The sequence below is a fragment of the Sapajus apella genome, unplaced genomic scaffold (genome assembly GCF_009761245.1).
Source record: "Sapajus apella isolate SASKATOON/1434 unplaced genomic scaffold, GSC_monkey_1.0 scaffold146, whole genome shotgun sequence".
Taxonomy (NCBI): domain Eukaryota; kingdom Metazoa; phylum Chordata; class Mammalia; order Primates; family Cebidae; genus Sapajus; species Sapajus apella.
In genome coordinates this window covers 1,411,511-1,431,235 of record NW_022437086.1, presented here as the reverse complement: position 1 = coordinate 1,431,235, position 19,725 = coordinate 1,411,511, and the positions used below count along the sequence as shown (strand labels likewise).

At 43.2% G+C, this 19,725-nt stretch overlaps 1 protein-coding gene across 1 annotated transcript in view; it reads left to right on the top strand.

Annotated features, from left to right (window-relative positions):
• CRCP (CGRP receptor component) overlaps window positions 1–19,725 on the top strand; it is a 52,557-nt gene that overhangs the window by 17,567 nt on the left and 15,265 nt on the right. The window contains exons 2-4 of the mRNA XM_032264760.1: window positions 1,197–1,233; window positions 4,918–5,016; window positions 8,479–8,573. Coding sequence (XP_032120651.1) covers window positions 1,197–1,233; window positions 4,918–5,016; window positions 8,479–8,573 — 231 coding nt within the window. The remainder of the gene's footprint in view (window positions 1–1,196; window positions 1,234–4,917; window positions 5,017–8,478; window positions 8,574–19,725) is intronic.

Genomic DNA, 19,725 nt, shown 5'->3' with positions numbered 1-19,725 from the left:
TTTGAGACGGAGTTTTGCTCTTGTTACCCAGGCTGGAGTGCAATGGCGCGATCTCGGCTCACCGCAACCTCCGCCTCCTGGGTTCAGGCAATTCTCCTGCCTCAGCCTCCTGAGTAGCTGGGATTACAGGCACGCACCACCATGCCCAGCTAATTTTTTGTATTTTTAATAGAGACGGGGTTTCACCATGTTGACCAGGATGGTCTTGATCTCTTGACCTAGTGATCCACCCGCCTCGGCCTCCCAAAGTGCTGGGATTACAGGCTTGAGCCACCGCGCCCGGCCAAGTTTTTTTTTTTTGAGACAGAGTCTCACTCTGTTGCCTAGGCTGGAGTGCAGTGGCGCGATATCAGCTCACCGCAACTTCCGCCTTCCGGGTTCAAGCGATTCTCTTGCCTCTGCCTCTGGAGTAGCTGGGACTACAGGCACACACCACCGTGCCCAGCTAATTTTTGTATTTTTAGTAGAGATGGAATTTGATCATGTTGGCCAGGATGATCTCTATCTCTTGAGCTTGTGGTCCGCCCACGTCGGCCTCCCACAGTGCTGGGATTACAGGTGTGAGCCACTGCGCCTGGCCCAAAACTATGTTCTTTGTCATACTCCACTGCCTCCAGACTGATGAAAACAATGCTTTCTGATGTGCTGTTGTGGAGTGGATCGATTTTGATTTAATATATGTCGCATTGTTGTTTCTTCACTCACAAAAGATGGCATATTGCCTGGATTAACTATTACACAGCTAATCCAGCTTTTGGCCACTGCTTGCTACACTGACTCTACCTGTTGAGTTGATGTAGGTGGTGAACACCTTTGGAGCATGGTGAGTATTTGGCAGGATACTTGACCATGGCTGGAATTCCCACTGGTAACATTAGTGTTAAGTGGGCCATTTTTGTTGATTCAGCAGGAGGACGTGGCTGCCTAAGATGTCAGTAGCTGATGGGAGGCAGGTAGGAATGGGGAGAGGACATGGGTGTGTGATGGGACAGCACTTTGTTTCCAGGTCTGCTCTGAAATTGTCCTCAGCTAGCTAAACATGTTGCACTTAGGACATTTCTCAGTTTCAGTTTTAGGTTGTAGTCCCCAAATTCCAAAAGTGGATACTACATCTTGACAGGAATTCTTTTACAGATATATGATACCCAGAAAGGGGTATGAACCCAGACTGATGATAGCTTACTTTTTTTTTGCAGGAAGGATGCCAATTCTGCGCTTCTCAGTAACTATGAGGTAAATTGGACTGTTACATTTTCCTCTCTGATAGTCTGCCCTTTGCTCCTAAGATTGTTGAATTCATTTTGGTTAGAAATGACTGAATTCAGTCTGGGTGCGGTGGCTCACGCCTGTAATCCTAGCACTTTGGGAGGCTGAGTTGGGTGGATCACTTGAGGTCAGGAGTTCAAAACCAGCCTGTCGAACATAGTGAAACCCCATCTTTATTAAAAATAACAAAATTAGCTGGGTGTGGTGGCAGGCGCCTGTAGTCCCAGCTATTTGGGATCCCAGTTGAGGCAGGAGGATCATTTGAGCCTGGGAGGCGGAAGTTGCAGTGAGCCAAGATCGCGCCACTGCACTCCAGCCTGCGCAATAGAGTGAGACTCCATCAAAAAAAAGAGAAAGAAATGACTGAATTCATTTGGATTTTCCATTTTAAAACAAGACATATTGCACCATGTGGTGGACGTTGGAATAGTTTAAGGTTGATACGTTACACAAAGCACTTCAGAGAAGCTAGGAAGACTTTGGAGGAGGCAACTGTCCCTAAATCTCAAAGATTCCAGATCATCATTTGGGATGTAGTCATAGGATAGAAGCATCTATTTTAGAGCTGTTTATGTCTGCAAAATTTCCCATTAAAACATTTATGCTTTTTCCTAATTATCACCCTTGATATATTTATAATGTTTTTGTACATAGTTATTTTGATCTTCAAATAGTCTTATGGGCATTAACATCCTTATTTTGAAAGTGAGTTTAGTTGACTCACCTTTCTGAATAGTAGAAATTAACAGATTTATAATTTTTGGGGCTTAGGGTAGGGTTGCTGGGGAAAGGAAAAGAAGGAAAAAGGTTGGGAAGAATGCCAGCATTTTTGCTTCCTATTTGGCACTAGCAGAACCATCTGATAGGCTAGTTCCATGTGTAGAAAGAACCATTTATATTTTGACTGTGAATTTCCCATATGCCAGAGTCTGAACTCAGGAAGACTCAGAGGAGGTCTAGAGGTAGTAGGTTAAGGGCCGTGGCTCACGCCTGTAATCTCAGTACTTTGGAAGGCCAAAGAGAGAGGATTGCTTAAGCTATGAGTTAGAGATCAGCTTGGGAAACATAGCAAGACCCCTCCAGCTCTCAAAAAAAAAAAAAAGAAAAAAAGTTAGCTGGGCATGGTAGCACACACCTACTAGGGTCCTAGCTACTTGGAAGGCAGAGTGGAGGATCACTGGAGCACAGGAGTTTGAGTTTCCAGTGATCACCACTGTACTCTAGCCTAGTAGAGAGTCTTTGAGAACGCTGTTCCCAAAAACTCCCAGAGTGTAAGGAAGCAAAAAGAAAGAAACCATGCTGCCCCACCACCCCCAAAAAAGAACGTAGCAGAGTAAACACAGTTGGCCATATTCTTTTCTCCCCGAAGGCTCAATCATAAGTGATTGCAGCTTAGAACAGGAAGGAAATGGCTGAGTAGTTGTTGTCCAGGCCTTTGCCTTTTAGGAACTTCTTTGTCCAGTTTGAACTTTGCTAGGTGTTTGGGTGTTTTATCCGTTGGGAAACATTGCATTCTTTGGATGTCATGCCGCTGTTTCTGAAAGGAACAGCAGACGAGAGGGGTTGCATTGTATCTAGCAATGTTGTGAGAGCTTGTCTTTTCTTCATTTCTCTGGTAGAATCTCTAAAACAGGAATGACATTGAGATTCCCTCTTGCCCCCAGCCCTAATGCATGTATGTTTTATCCTTGTGGGGAAAGTTTGCTTCTAAAAATCCATGACTGGCCAGGCGCAGTGTAATCATGCCTGTAATCCCAGCACTTTGGGAGGCCGAGGCAAGTGGATTGCCTGAGAATTTAAGGCTAGTCTGACCAACATAGTGAAACCCTATCTCTACTAAAGATAGAAAAAATTAGCTAGGCCGGGTGACGGGCACCTGTAATCCCAGCTACTTGGGAGGCTGAGGTAGAAGAATCACTTGAACCCGGGAGGTGGAGGTTGTGGTGAGCTGAGATCATGCCATTGCACTCTAGCCTGGGCAACAAGAGCGTGACTCTGTCTCAAAAAAAAAAAAAATCCATGGCATTTTTTCCTTTCTTTTTCTTTTTTTGTAAACTCTGTATTATCACTTGCCTCAAAATTTTTCTTTTCCAGAAATAATAATTTTTTTGTAGGCGTGCGCCACCACTCCCAGCTAGTTTTGTATTTTTAATAAAGATGGGGTTTCTCCATGTTGTTCAGGCTGGTCTCAAACTCCTGACCTCAGGTGATCTGCCTGCCTTGGCCTCCCAAAGTGCTGGGATTACAGGCATGAGCCACTGCACCCTGACCTCCAGAAAGAAATTATTATATTAGATTTTTATACTAGAGAAGCAGGATTCTTTTTTCTTTTTCTTTTTTTTTTTTTTTTTAGCACTCAGAAAATGATTAGTTTCCAATGCAGCAGGATTCTTTTTTTTTGAGACGGAGTTTCGCTCTTGTTACCCAGGCCGGAGTGCAATGGCGCGATCTCGGCTCACCGCAACCTCCGTCTCCTGGGTTCAGGCGATTCTCCTGCCTCAGCCTCCTGAGTAGCTGGGATTACAGGCATGCGCTACCATGCCCAGCTAATTTTTTGTAGTTTTAGTAGAGACGGGGTTTCACCATGTTGACCAGGATGGTCTCGATCTCTTGACCTCGTGATCCACCCGCCTCCGCCTCCCAAAGTGCTGGGATTACAGGCTTGAGCCACCGCGCCCGGCCCAGGATTCTTTAACATATTTGTTTTAAGAAAATTTGTTTTCAAATAGTACATTTTTGATCACAGAGGAGATTAGTGATGTGTATATTGATAGGAAATACTTGAAATATTTTTTTTCTTTTTCTTTTTTTTTAAGAGACGGGGTCTCGCTATGTTGCCCAGGCTGGAGTGCAGTGGCTCTTCACAGGCGAGATCCCACTACTGATCAGCTCGGGAGTTTTGACCTGCTCTGTTTCCGACCTCCTTAGGCAACCTGGTGGTCCCCTGATCCCGGGAGGTCACGATATTGATGCCGAACTTAGTGCAGACACCCGACCGGCATAGCGCTCTACAGCCCAGAACTCCTGGGCTCAAGCGATCCTCCCACCTCAGCCTCCCGAGTAGCTGGGACTACAGGCATACGCCACCATGCCCGGCAATACTTGAAAATTTTTTTTTTTTTTGAGACGGAGTTTCGCTCTTGTTACCCACACTGGAGTGCAATGGCACGATCTCGGCTCACTGCAACCTCCGCCTCCTGGGTTCAGGCAATTCTCCTGCCTCAGCCTCCCCAGCAGCTGGGATTACAGGCACACGCCACCATGCCCAGCTAATTTTTTGTAGTTTTAGTAGAGACGGGGTTTCACCATGTTGACCAGGATTGTCTCGATCTCTTGACCTTGTGATCCACCTGCCTCGGCCTCCCAAAGTGCTGGGATTACAGGCTTGAGCCACCGCGCCCGGCCATACTTGAAATATTTTAAGGAAATTAATGAATTTGGATTATTTGACTTATATGAAAGAGCATTTTTTTTTTTAAAAAGTCACATGGTTCTGGGACTCATATTTGCCCAAATCCAAGAGTTGGGAGGTGGGTGATGGTCGGGTTAAAGAAGGTACTATGTTTTGTTGTTTATCCTTCAAAGCCACTGACCTTGGATAGTATATTTCTCAGATTTACTCATAAACATCTTTTGTGTATCTCCTCTTAGGTGTTTCAGTTACTAACTGATCTGAAAGAGCAGCGTAAAGAAAGTGGAAAGAATAAACACAGCTCTGGGCAACAGAACTTGAACACTATCACCTATGAAGTAAGCCTGGGCTTTTGGCAGGCCTACTTAGGCTACCATTGAGGGAGGCTGGTTTATTCTGCCGACGACTGGCTGCCGAAATCAAGATCGCCTTTTATCTGATCTGGATAGTTTTACTGTAACCTGATGTTTATTCTGTGTATAAAAGTAGGAGGAGTTTGGTCAAGTGTAGAGTTTAGCCAGCTACAAAGTTGAAATAGTCTAAAAGATTGCCCTCACTTCTTGAAAAGGGATCACAGCTCACTGCAGCCTCAACCTCCTAGGCGCAAGTGATGTTCCCAACTCAACTTCCCAAGTAGCTGAGACTATGGGCATGCAGTGCCATGCCTAGCTAATTTTTTTTTTTTTTTGAGACAGAGTTTCACTCTTGTTACCCAGGCTGGAGTGCAATGGCGTGATCTCGGCTCACCGCAACCTCCGCCTCCTGGGTTCAGGCAATTCTCCTGCCTCAGCCTCCTGAGTAGCTGGGATTACAGGCATGTGCCACCATGCCCAGCTAATTTTTTGTATTTTTAGTAGAGACGGGGTTTCACCATGTTGACCAGGATGGTCTCGATCTCTTGACCTCATGATCCACCCGCCTCGGCCTCCCAAAGTGCTGGGATTACAGGCGTGAGCCACCGCGCCCGGCTTTTTTTTGTTTTTGAGATGGAGTTTCATTCTTATTGCCTAGGCTGGAGTACAATGGCGTGATCTCGGCTCACTGCAACCTCTGCCTCCTGGTTTCAAGCTGTTCTCCTGCCTCAGTTTCCTGAGTAGCTGGGATTCAGGCATGCATCACCATGCTGGCTAATTTTGTATTTTTAGTAGAGATGGGATTTCTCCATATTGGTCAGGCTGGTCTCAAACTCCTGGCCTCAGGTGATCCACCCGCCTCGGCCTCCCAAAGTGCTGGGATTACTGACAAGTGCCACTGTGCCTGGCCTAACTTTTTGTTGTTGTTGTCCAGGCTGGTCTCAAACTCCTGGGCTTAAGGGATCTTCCCATTGCAGCTTCCCAAAGTGCTGTGGACTTAAATACTTAAGGCTCTTGTTTATTTTTGAAGTTTGAAATTCCTCCCAAAATATGTAATTATAATTCCTCCCAAATTATATCTATATTCTTCCTCAAAATCCACAAATTCTGTGTAATTATGAGAAAACATTGGATCCTTGCAAATCAATTTAAAAAAAACTTTTATTTTGAAATCATTTTACCTTACATAAGAGTTGTAGAGACAGTGCTAGTTCTCATGTACCCTTCCTATAGTTTTCTCTGATCTTAACATCTTGCCATAACCATGGTACAGTGATTAAAACCAAGAAATTAACATTGGTACCTGGGCACAGTGGCATGTGCCTATAGTCCCAGCTACTCGGGAGGCTGAGGTGGGAGGATCACTTGAGCTCAGGACTTCTGGGCAGTAGTGCACTATGCCGATCGGGTGTCCACACTAAGTTCGGCATCAATATGGTGACCTCCTGGGAGCAGGGGACCACCAGGTTGCCTAAGGAGGGGTGAACTGGCCCAGGTCGGAAACAGAGCAGGTCAAAACTCCCATGCTGATCAGTAGTGGGATCTTGCCTGTGAATAGCCACTGCACTCCAGCCTGGGCAACATAGCGAGACCCCGACTCTTAAAAAAAACTTTATTGAAATACTCTGTTTTCCCACTGCTATCTTCTTGGTTTCAGGATTCAGTTCAGGATACCATTTTGTTTTTAGTTTACATGTCCCCGTAATGTCCTTCCATCTGTGTCCTTGCTCTTTGTCTTCCTGACCTTGACACTTCTGAAGGGCTGGTCAAGTATTTTGTAGAAAGTCCCTTGATTTGTGCTTGTCTGATGTTTTCTTATAATTACACAGAACCTATGGCTTTTGGGGAAGAGTACCACAAAGGTGATCTCCCTTTGTCGTGTTATGGTATCTCGGGGTACATGATGTCAGTGTTTCTTATGGCTGATGTTGTTAACTTTGCTCATTTGGTTAAGATGGTATCTGCCTGGTTTCTCCACTCTAAAGCTGCTGCTGATCCATTTTCATGTTATGTTAGAACGGATTTACCAATTTCGGCTCATATTCAAGGGAATGGGGGGGAATAAGCTTCACCTCTTGAAGGGGGGCATATCAAAGAATTTGTGAATGTATGTTAAAAGCACCATAGTAATTAAAAAATATTTTGTGGGAGATGCTTTGAGGCTAAGAAAATAGCCCCCCTTTCCTTAAGCTTTTAACCATCCATTTTAGCATTCATTGGTAGATCTTTCCTGCAGTAACTATGACTATGGTATAATTGCCTAAGAGTGATTTTAAATTTTTTCTTATTCCTTACTAGTTAGGATTTTTTTTTTTAAGAGACAAGATTTTATTGTGTTACTCAGGCTGGCCTCAAACTCCTTGGCTCAAATGATCTTCCCGCCTCAGCCTCCCAGGCCTCAGCCTGCCATAGTGCTGGGATTACAGGCATACACCACTGTACCTAGTCATAAGAGCTAGAATTCTTCCATAAGAAAAAGTTATCTTTTCTTTTCCATTTATTTTTTTAGTTGTATTTATCCATGTAAATTCATGGCAATTTATTTTATTCTTTGGGTTCCCCCTCTTTAAAAAAATTGTGTGAAATATGATAACACAATTGACAGATTGAGTTACTGCTTTTCAGATCAGAAAAGTTTTCTTCTAATTCTTTCTGGTTCTACCTACTGGTTTTCTCTTTCAGGAATTCCTATTACATGAAGATCGGTTCTCCTGAAGGCCTTTGTTTTATACAGGATATTTTTTTTTTTTTTGAGATGGAGTCTCACTGTATTGCCCAGGCTGGAGTGCTGTGGTACGAGCTTGGCTCACTGCAACCTCTGCCTCCCGGACTTAAGTGATTTTTGTGCCTCAGCTTCCCTAGTAGCTGGTATTACAGGTGTGCACCACCACACCCAGCTAATTTTTAAATTTTTGGTAGAGTCTCACCATGTTGGCCAGGCTGGTCTTAAACTCCTGACCTCAGGTGATCCGCCTACTTCAGCCTCCCAAAGTGCTGGGATTACAGGTGTGAGCCACTGTGGCCAGCCTATACAGGATTTTTTTTTTTTTTTTTTTGAGACGGAGTTTCGCTCTTGTTACCCACACTGGAGTGCAATGGCGCCATCTCGGCTCACCGCAATCTCCGCCTCCTGGGTTCAGGCAATTCTCCTCCCTCAACCTCCTGAGTAGCTGGGATTACAGGCATGCGCCACCATGCCCAGCTAATTTTTTGTATTTTTAGTAGAGACTGGGTTTCACCATGTTGACGAGGATGATCTCACTCTCTTGACCTCGTGATCCACCTGCCTCGGCCTCCCAAAGTGCTGGGATTACAGGCTTGAGCCACCGTGCCTGGTGACAGGATTTTTAAAACAAAATTTTAGAATTCTGATTATAGCCATTGCCTTCCTTTTTTCTCATTCAGGATTCTTTGTCTTATGCTTGGCTTTTTTTTTTTTTTTTCCAGACGTTAAAATACATATCAAAAACACCGTGCAGGCACCAGAGTCCTGAGATTGTCAGAGAATTTCTCACAGCAATGAAAAGCCACAAGTTGACCAAGTAAGTAAATCCCTTAAGTAGGAAGAGAGTGACACATGGTGAAATGATAGCTTAGGAAAGCCATTCTTATCAGCAACTGTGTATTTAGTTCAGTTGGGCTTGGGTTTGAAAAAGCATTATAGTATTGTGGATGAAACAACTAAAAGTTAGACAGAGGGACCCTTCTGTAATAAGGAACAAAACATAATGGGATTTTAAAAATCTTTTCTTGGAGTCGCAGTTTATATGACCTATCCCATCACCCGCACTCCCAGAATTCATACCAAATTAGATGAAAAGTAGGGTTTACAAGCTAAAGTACTTTCTATAAAGTTGATCAATGAAGTCATTTGATGTTTGTGTTTGCTTGAGGCAAAAGTGACTTGATCATATTCAGTCAGTTCTTCTAGTGTCCAGTTCCTTTCCTCAGTCTGGAATGAGTTCAACCTATTAAAATAAAAACCATCATAGATCAAGAGTTTACATGAGAAGAAAACTAGCACAAGTGTTTCTTTGTTGTTGTTGTTGTTGTTTTTGAGAGGGAATTTCGCTCTTGTTGCCCAGGCTGGAGCACAATGGCACAGTATTGGCTCACTGCAACCTCCGTCTGCTGAGTTCAAGTGATTCTCCTGCCTCAGCCTTCAGAGTAGCTGGGATTTCAGGAATGTACTACCATGCCTGGCTAATTTTGTATTTTTAGTAGAGATGGGTTTCTCCATGTTGGCCAGGCTAGTCTCGAACTCCTGACCTCAGGTGATCCACCCTGGGATTAGCTGGGATTACAGGCATGAGTCACTGTGCCCAGCCTAGCTCAAGTTTTTTAGAATTAATTGTAGAGCTGATAAATTTCAAAAGCTTTTGTCATTTCACTTAGGATAATCAGTAATTTTCTTTTGGAGGAACTATTTGGTGTTATATCAGGCGCTCAGTTTGTTCAATCAGTGAACTAAATGCACTTTCCCCACTCTCTTTCTCCAAGTAAACTCTGAAGACAAAACATCTTCCATGTGTGTGCAAATCTTCCGTGTGTATCTTCTGTATTCATGTATAACATTTTTTTTAAAACTATGGTAAAATACACATAACATAAAATTTACCATTTTAGGCCAGGTACAGTGGCTCACACCTGTAATCCCAGTACTTTGGGAGGCTGAGGCGGGAGGATCACTTGAGGCCAGCCTGACCAACATGATGAAACCTCGTCTCTACTAAAAATAAAAAATTGGCCAGGCATAGTGGCTCATGCCTGTAATTGTAGCACTTTGGGAGGCCAGGGCGGGCAGATCATGAGGTCAGGAGATTGAGACCATCCTGGCCAACATGGTGAAACCCTGTCTCTACTAAAAATAAATAAAAAATTAAAAAAAATACTGGGCATGGTGGTGGGTGCCTGTAGTCCCAGCTACTTGGGAGGCTGAGGCAGGGGAATTGCTTGAACCCAGGAGGTAGAGGTTGCAGAGCCAAGGTTCTGCCACTGCATTCTAGCCTGGTGACAGAGACTAGACTCTGTCTCAAAAAAAAAACTTTTTTAAAATAATAAATAGCCTATTGAGGTGGTGGGTGCCCGTAATCCCAGCTACTCGGGAGGCTGGGGTAGGAGAATTGCTCAAACCTGGGAGTTGCCTGTAAGCCAAGATCACACCACTGCACTCCAGCCTGGATGACAGAGCAGGACTCTGTCTCACAAAAGTGACCATTTTAGTTTTAATCATTTTGAAGTGTACAATTTCAATTGTTGTAACCAATATCCAGACTTTTTCTTTCTTTTTTCTTTTTTTTTTTTTTTTTTTTTTTTTTTTGAGATGGAGTCTCACTCTGTCACCCAGGCTGGAGTGCAGGTGTCCATATCTTGTCTCACTGCATCCTCCAACTTCCAGCTTCAAGCCATTGTCCTGCCTCAGCCTCCCAAGTAGCTGGGACTACAGGCGCCTGCCACCACACCTGGCTAATTTTTATATTTTTAGTAGAGACGGGGTTTCACTATGTTGGCCAGGCTGGTCTTGAACTCCTGACCTCATGATCCACCAGCCTTGGCTTCCCAAAGTGCTGGGATTATAGGCGTAAGCCACCGTGCCCGGCCTATCCAGACCTTTTCGTTTAGCAAAACTGAAATTCTGTGTCCCTTAAGCAATTTCATATTTGCTCCTCCCTTGGCCCTTGCAACCACCATTCTGCTTTTTGTTTCTGTGAGTTTGACTCCCTCATACAAGTGGAACCATACAGTGTTTGGTTTTTAAAAAATCATGTCTGAATGTTTAATTTTTAAAATCATTTTAATGATTTAAGTGTGCAGTTCAGTGGCATTAAGTACATTCACATTGTACAATCATTGCCATGTATCCACAGAACATCTTACCTTGCAAAACTGAAACTCTGTGCCCAGTAATCAATAACTCCCCATTCTCCCCTCCTCCTCACCCCTGGAAACCACCATTCTATTTTCTGTCTTCATGAATTTGGCTACTCTAAGTACTGCATGTAAGTGGGCTCATACAGTATTTGTCCTTTTGTGTCTGGCTTATATCTCTTAGCATAATGTCTTCAAGGGTCATCCATGTTGTAGGATATATGAGAATTTCCTTCTTTTGTAAGGCTGAATAATATTATTCCGTTTATGTAAACCACATTTGGTTTTCTTTTTTTGTTTTTTTGAGGCTAGTCTCGCTCTGTTGCCCAGGCTGGAGTGCAGTGGCGCAATCTCGGCTCACTGTAACCTCTGCCCCCTGGGTTCAAGCAATTCTCCTGCTTCAGCCTCCTGAGTAGTTGGGATTACAGGTCCTCACCACCATGCCTGGCTAATTTTTTTGTATTTTTTAGTAGAGATGTGGGTTTCATGATGAAGGCCAGGCAGGTTTTTGAATTCCTGACCTCTAGAGATCCACCCACCTGGGCCTCCCAAAGTGCTGGGATTACTGGCATGTGCCACCAGTTAGTTTGTTTTTCTAACATCCATTGACATATATTTGCTGCCGCATTTTGGCTATGGTGAATAATGCTGCCAAGAACATGAGTGTTCAGATATCTCTTTGAGACCCTGCTTTCAGTTCTTTGAGTACCCAGAAGTGAAATTGATACATCATATGGTAATTTTGTTTTTAACTTTATTGAGGAACCACCATACTATTTTTTTCTATTGGCTACACCATTTTACATTCCTGCCAGCAGTGTAACAGAGCTCCAGTTTCTCCACATCCCTGCCAACTTTTTCTATTTATTTAGGAGAAAGGATCATCTTTTCAGCAAATGGTGTTGCTGAGCATGGTTTTATGTGCGTATTGGCCACCTGTATGTCTTCTTGAGAGAATTTCTATTCCAGTCCTCTCTTTTTCTTTTTCTTTTTCTTTTTCTTTTCCTTTTCCTTTTCCTTTTCCCTTCCCCTTCCCCTTTTCCTTTTCCTTTTCCCTTTTCTTTTCTTTCCCTTTCCCTTTCCCTTTCCCTTTCCCTTTCCCTTTCCCTTTCCTTTTTCCTTTCCTTTCCTTTCCACAGAGACAGAGTTCCACTCTGATGCCCAGGTTTAAGTACAATAGTGTTATCTTGGCTCACTGCAGCCTTGACGTTCCTAGGTTCAGGCGATCCTCCCACCTCAGTGTCCTGAGTAGCTGGGACTACAGGCGTGCACCATCATTGCCCACTTAATTTTTGTACTTTTGGAGAGACAGGGTTCCTCCCAATTCCCTAGGCTGGACTGAAACTGCTGGGCTCAAGTAATCTGCCTGCCTTGGTCTTCCATAGGAATTACAGGTGTGAGCCACCACACCTGGTCCTTTTCCTGTATTTGAATGAGGTTTTTTTGTTCAGTTTTAGGAATTTTATATATATTTTGGATGTTAATTCTTCTATAGATTTGATTTGCAAATATTTTCTCCCATTCTTTGGGTTGTCTTTTCACTCTGTTGGTAGAGTCCTGTGCTGCACAAAGTTTTTAAATGAAGTCCAATTTGCTTCTTTTTTTTTTGTTACCTGTGCATTTGGTATCAGAGATCCAAGAAATCACTATCAAATTCAATGTTGGCCAGGCACAGTGGCTCATGGCTGTAATCCAGCACTTTGGGAGGCTGAGGCAGGTGGATCACGAGGTCAGGAGTTCAAGACCAGCCTGGCCAAGATGATGAAACCCCATCTCTACTAAAATTACAAAAAAAATTAGCCTGCCGTGGTGGCAGGCACCTGTATTCCCAGCTACTAGGGAGGCTGAGGGAAACAACTGCTTGAACCCGGGAGGTGGAGTTGCAGTGAACCGAGATCGCACCACTGCACTCCAGCCTGGCAACAGAGCAAGACTGTGCCTCAAAAAAAAAAAAAAAATTCAATGTCATGGCCAGGTGTGGTATCTCATGCCTGTAATCCCAGCATTTTGGGAGGCCGAGGTGGACGATCATGAGGTCAGGAGATGGAGACCATCCTGGCCAACATGGTGAAACCCTGTGTCTACTAAAATTACAAAAATTGGCTGGGCATGGTGGCACACGCCTGTAGTCCCAGCTACTTGTGAGGTTGAGGCAGGGGAATAGCTTGAATCCGGGAGGTGGAGGTTGCAATGAGTCATCGTCATGCCACTGCACTCCTGCCTGGGTGACAGAGTGAGACTGTCTGAAAAAAAAAAAAAAAAAAAAAAAAATTTTTTTTCAGTGTCATGAAGGTTTCTCATTCATTCATTCATTCATTCATTCATTTAAAAACAGGGTTTCACCATGTTGGTCAGGCTGGTCTTGAACTCCCCACCTGAGGTGATCCGCCCGCCTTGGCCTCCAAAGTGCTTGGATTACAGGTGTGAGCCACCACACCCGGCCGAAGGTTTTTCTTTATGCTTTTTTTCTAAGAGCTTTGTAGTTTTAGTCTTATGTTTAAGTCTTTGATCCTTTGTTTAAAAATTAAATTTTTTTAAATTAAAAAATTTTAATTGACATGTAATAATTTGTGCATGTTTATGGTGTATAAAGTGGTGTTTTGATACATCTTTAATGTGTAATGCCCAAATTAAGGCAGTTAGCATATTTGTCACCACAAACATTTATCAATTTTTAGTTAATTTTTGTATGTAGTATATGGTAAAGTTCCGCCTTCTTTCCTTTGCATGTGGATATCCAGTTTTTCTAGCACCATTAGCTGAAAAGATGATTTTTTCTCTCTTGAATGGTCTTGGTCCCCTTGTCAAAATCACTTGACCATATATGCAAGTGTTTTCTTTCTGGGTTCTCTACTCCATTGGCCTGTATATCTGTCTCTGTGCTAATACTATACTATTTTGATTGCTATAGCTTTACAGAAAGTTGTGAAATCAGGAAGTGTGACTACTGAGACTTTATTCTTTTTTTTTTTTTTTTAGATGGAATCTCACATTGTTGCCTAGGCTGGAGTGCAGTGGCAATCTTGGCTTACTGCGACCTCTGTCTCCCGGGTTCAGGTGAAAGTGATTCTCCTGCTTCAGCCTCCCAGGTAGCTGGGATTACAGGTGCCCACAACCACACCCAGCTAATATTTTGTATTTTTTTTTTAGTAGAGACAGGGTTTCACCATGTTGGCCAGGATGGTCGCAAACTCTTGACCTTGTGATCCACCCCGCCTTGGCCCTTGAAAGTGCTGGGATTACAGGCATGAGCCACTATGGCCTATTATTTTTTTTCAAAATTGTTTTAACTATTTGGGATCTCTTCGAATTTTAGGTTGGATTTTCCTGTTTCTGAGAAAAATGCCACTGAGATTTTGATAGGGATTGCATTGAATAATATATCAGTCACTTTAGGTAGTATTGACATCTTAACATTAGTAATTCTTCAGTGGATGTGCTTCCATTTGTTTGTGTCATCTTTCACGATTTCTTTGTTTTGAAACAGAGTCTTACTCTGTTGCCAGGCACCAGGCTGGAGTGCAGTGGCACAATCTCAGCTCACTGCAACCTCTGCCTCCCGGGTTCAAGCAATTCTCCTGCCTCAGCCTCCCAAGTAGCTGGGACTATGGGTGCACGCCACCATGCCCAGCTAATTTTTGTAATTTTAGTAGAGGCAGGGTTTTACCATGTTAGCCAGGATGGTCTCGATCTTGACCTCGTGATCCGCCCACCTCAGCCTCCCAAAGTACTGGGATTACAGGCGTGAGCCACTGCACCCGGCTGTTGTTGTTTTCTGAGATGGAATCTTGCTCTGTCACCCAGGCTAGAGAGCAGTGGCGTGATCTCGGTTCAGTGTAACCTCCACCTCCTGGGTTCAGGTGGTTCTCCTGCCTCAGCCTCCTGAGTAGCTGGGATTACAGGCCTGCACCACCACACCTGGCTAATTTTTGTAATTTTAGTGGAGTTGAGGTTTTACCATGTTGGTCAGGCTCGTCTCACACTCCTGACTTTGTGATCCGCCCACCTTGGCCTCCCAAAGTGCTGGGATTACAGACATAAGCTATCTATCACGCCTGGGTGGTGGTGTTGAGATGGAGTCGCACTCTGTTTCCCGGGCTGATGTGCGGTGGCGCTATCTCAGCTCACTGCAACGTCTGCTTCCTGGGTTCAAGAGATTCTCCTGATTCAGCCTCCAAGTGGATTGATTGATTGATTGCCCAGGTGGTGCAGTGATGGCTCACTGCAACCTCTGCCTCCTGGGTTCAAGTGATTCTCCTGCCTCAGCCTCCTCAGTAGCTGGGATTACAGGCATGCACCACCATGCCTGACTAATTTTATGTTTTTAGTAGAGACAGGGTTTTTCCATGTTGGTCAGGCTGATCTTGAACTCCTGATCTCAGCTGATCAGCCAACCTCGGCCTCCTTAAATGCAGGGATTACAGGTGTGAGCCACTGAGCCCTGCCACTTTTTTTATTAGTGGAGATGGGGTTTCACTGTATTGGCCATGGTGATCTTGAACTCCTGACCTCAGGTGATCCTTCCACCTCGGCCTCCCCAAGTGCTAGGATTACACGTGTGAGCCACTGTGCCTGACCTATGTACATTTTTGCCTTGACTTGTTGATATCTAGAACAAATCCTGCTGAAATTCTGATTGTGATTTTGTTACATCTTGACATCTTGACAATATTAATAATTCAGGATCAGTCTTAAGGTTAAAAAAGTTAAAAAAAAAAAAAAAAAAAAACAAGTGCCGGACGCAGTGGCTCCCACCTGTAAGCCCAGCACTTTGGGAGGCCAAGGCAGGTGGATCACCTGAGTTCAGGAGTTCAAGACCAATCTGGCTAACATGGTGAAACCCTGTCTCTACTAAAAATACAAAAAATTAGCTGGGCATGGTAGTGGGCACCTGTAATCCCAGCTGCTTGGGAGGCTGAGGCAGGAGAACTGCTTGAACCCAGGAGGCGGAGGTTGCAGTGAGCCGAGATTGTGCTGTGGCACTCCAGTCTGGGCAACAAGAGCGAAACTTTGTCTTAAAAAACAAAACAAAGCAAAACAAAAAACAACCCACAAATACTGAGCCTTCCAGTCCATGAAAACAGTGTAGCGTCAGGTTCTGCACAAATTTTTTCTTTTTTTTTTTTTTTTTTCTTTTTTGAGATGAAGTCTCACTCTGTTACCCAGGGTGGAGTGCAGTGGCATGATCTTGGCTCACTGCAACCTCCGCCTCCCAGGTTCAGGCAATTCTCCTGCCTCAGCCTCCTGAGTAGCTGGGATTACAGGCGTGTGCCACCACGCCCAGCTAATTTTTGTATTTTTAGTAGAGACAAGGTTTCACCATGTTGGTCAGGCAGGTCTTGAACTCCTGACCTCGTGGTCCACCTGCCTCGGCCTCCCAAAGTGATGGGATTACAGGCGTGAGCCACCACGCCCAGCCACAAATTTTTTTAGATTTATGCCCATTTCATAATTTTGGATGCTATTGTAAATGGTGTTCATTTCCAGTTGTTGATAGCTGATGTAGAAATACAGTTGACTGGCTGGATGTAGTGGCTCACGCCTGTTATCCCAGCACTTTGGGAGGCTGAGGCAGGCGGATCATAAGGTCAGGAGTTCGAGACCAGTCTGGCCAACATAGTGCAACCCCATCTCTACTAAAAAAAAAAAAAAAATTAGGAGGATGTGGTGGTATGCACCTGTAGTCTCAGCTACTCAGGAGGCCGAGGCAGGAGAATTGAGTTAACCTGGGAGGTAGGGGTTGCAGTGAGCTGCGATCATGCCATTGCTGTCAAGCCTGGGTGACAGTGTGAGACTGTTTCAAAAAAAAAAAAAAAAAAAGAAATACAGCTGACTTAATATTTATCTTATGCCCTCCAGCCTTGCTAAATTCACTTATTAGTTCCAGGAACTTTTTAAGTTTATTCTTTAGGATTTTCTTTGCAGACAGTCATAGTGTTCACAGAGTTTTATTTCTTTCCCATCTATATGCCTTTTCTTTCTTTCTCTGATTTCATTGCATTGACTGGGTCCTCCAGTATGATGTTGAATAGGAGTGGTGAGAGCAGACATCCTCATCTTGTCCCTGATCTTAAGGGAAAACAGTCGGTCTTTCACCATTAAATATGATGCTAATTTAGGTTTGCCATGGATGTCCTTTTCCAGGTTTAGGAAATTCAAATTGGTGACATTGGATGTTGAATTTTGTGGCTTGCTTTTTCTGTATCTATAAATGTAAAAAGATTTGCAGCCTTTTGGCTATATCTTTTTATTTTATTTTTAGTAGTTACTGTAGGGGTAATAATGCATGCCTACCATTTATAGTCCAGAGTGAATATTTTACCTGTTAGTGAGTGTATATTGGTCTTTGTCTTCTTTTTGTGTTATGCTTATGGTATTTATAACATACAATTTACATACATTGAAACATAATCTACATACTATTAGTAGTGTTTTAACATCATTTATTTACTATATTTTTGCATATTTTAAAGAACTTAAGAGAACAAAAATAGTCTTTTATGTCTACCCAAGATGTCATCATTTCTTTTGCTCTCTATTCCTGAAGCTCCCTGTGTCCTTTTTATCATTTACTTCACCCGGAAGAACTACTTTGGCACTTTTCTGAGGACAGGTCTGCTGGCTACAAATTCTCTTATTTTCATTCAGCCTAGAATGTCATTATTTTCTTTCATTCCTGAAGGATAATTTCACTGGGTTGATTGGTCTTTTCCTTTAGAACTTTAAAGATATTATTTCAGTGACTTCTGGCTGTCACAGTTTCTGATTAGAAATCTGATCAGGTGCTGGGCGCGGTGGCTCAAGCCTGTAATCCCAGCACTTTGGGAGGCCGAGGCGGGTGGATCACGAGGTCAAGAGATCGAGACCATCCTGGTCAACATGGTGAAACCCCGTCTCTACTAAAAATACAAAAAATTAGCTGGGCATGGTGGCGCGTGCCTGTAGTCCCAGCTGCTCAGGAGGCTGAGGCAGGAGAATTGCCTGAACCCAGGAGGCGGAGGTTGCGGTGAGCCGAGATCGTGCCATTGCACTCCAGCCTGGGTAACAAGAGCGAAACTCCGTCTCAAAAAAAAAAAAAAAAAAAAAAAAGAAATCTGATCAGGCAAAGTGCAGTGGCTTATACCTGTAATCCCAGCACTTTGGGAGGCCGAGGCAGGAGGATTACTTGAGGTCAGGAGTTTGAGACCAGCCTGGGCAATATAGCAAGACCCCATCTCTATTTTTTTTACAAAATAATTAATTAAAAAATTTGTTTTTAAAATTTGCTGTCACCCTAACCCTAAGGTGTCATTTTCCTCTGGCTGTTTTTAAGACTTTTTTTTAATCCCCTCTCGACTCCCATTGCTTCACTTGACTAGCCTACAAAACATTTTTTTAAATAAAATTACATTTAAAAAAAAGATTGTTCAAGTCTTTGGTCTTCAATAATTTGATAATGATATGTTTCAGCTTTTTTCCTCCAATTGGTTTTTGCTGAGCTTCTTGATTATGTAAATTTATGTTTCTTGCTAAATTTATGAAGTTTTCAACTATTCTTGAAATACTTTTTCCGTCCCACTCTCTTTCCTTCTTTTCTTGAACTCCAAAAACATAACTGGTAGACCTCTGATGCTGCTGTACAGGTCTCTGAGGCTCTGTTCCTTTTCTTTTCCTTTTTTTTTTTTAGACGTGTTTCACTCTTGCTGCCTTGTTGCCTGCCCAAGCTGGAGTACAATGGCGCAATCTCGGCTCACCGCAACCTCGACCTCCCAGGTTCAAGTGATTCTCCTGCCTCAGCCTCTTCAAGTAGCTGGGATTACAGGCACATGCCACCAAACCCAGCTAGGTTTTTTATATTTTTAGTAGAAATGGGGTTTCACCATGTTAGCCCTGCTGATCTCGAACTCCTGACCTTAGGTGATCTCCCTGCCTTGGGTTCTCAAAGTGCTGGGATTATAGACGTGAGCCACCGTGCCCAGCCCCTGTGTTCCTTTTAAAAAAATTTTGTAGTTCAAATGGAGTAACTTTTCTCTTTCTTCCCCCCGCTTTTTTTTTTTAAGTTTATTTTTTCAAACAATATATTCTGTCACCCTGTCTGTTTTTTTAATAGAGACAGGGTTTCACTCTGTTGTCCAAGCTGAAATGCGCTGGTGCAATCAGACTCACTGCGGCCTCCAAGTCTAATGGGATAATTTCTGTTGATCTATTTATATATGCACAGATTGTTCTGGCATCTTCATTCTGTTATCAAACCTACCAGTAAGTTTTTTATTTCAGGTATTTTTCAGTTCTAAAGTTTACATTTAGTTATTATTTTTTTTTTTTTATAACTTCTTTACTGAGAACTGGTATTATTCCATTCATTTCAGGAATGTTTACTTTTACCCCAAGTTGCTATAGTCACTAAAATTTTGATAATTTCAGCAGCTAGTTCATCATGGGCTTGGCATCTGTTGATTATCTTTTCCCTGGAGAATGAGTAATCTTTTCCTGGTCAAGGTAATTTTAGATTGTATCCTGGAAATTTGGGTATTATATTGTTTAGACTCGGTCCTGTTAAAAGCCTCTGATTAGTGTTTTAGGAGGCAGTCAATCCAATTAGGTTCAGACTTCAAATCAGTCTTGCCTTCCAGGGCAAGGATTTCAGAATTATTTGGTTTTTGAAACCTTTGCCCTGCCACTCTGGGTCTTTGCATATGGAACTGGACTGGTGGTTGAATTCACTCACTTCTCACTGGGTGTCTTTGCTGTGCTGGGTCTGTTCGATGCTTGCTGTTTTGGTGCTGTTGGCACATAAATAGCTCAGGTGAACCTAGGATTTTTGTTGATTGATATTCAAATTTGGAG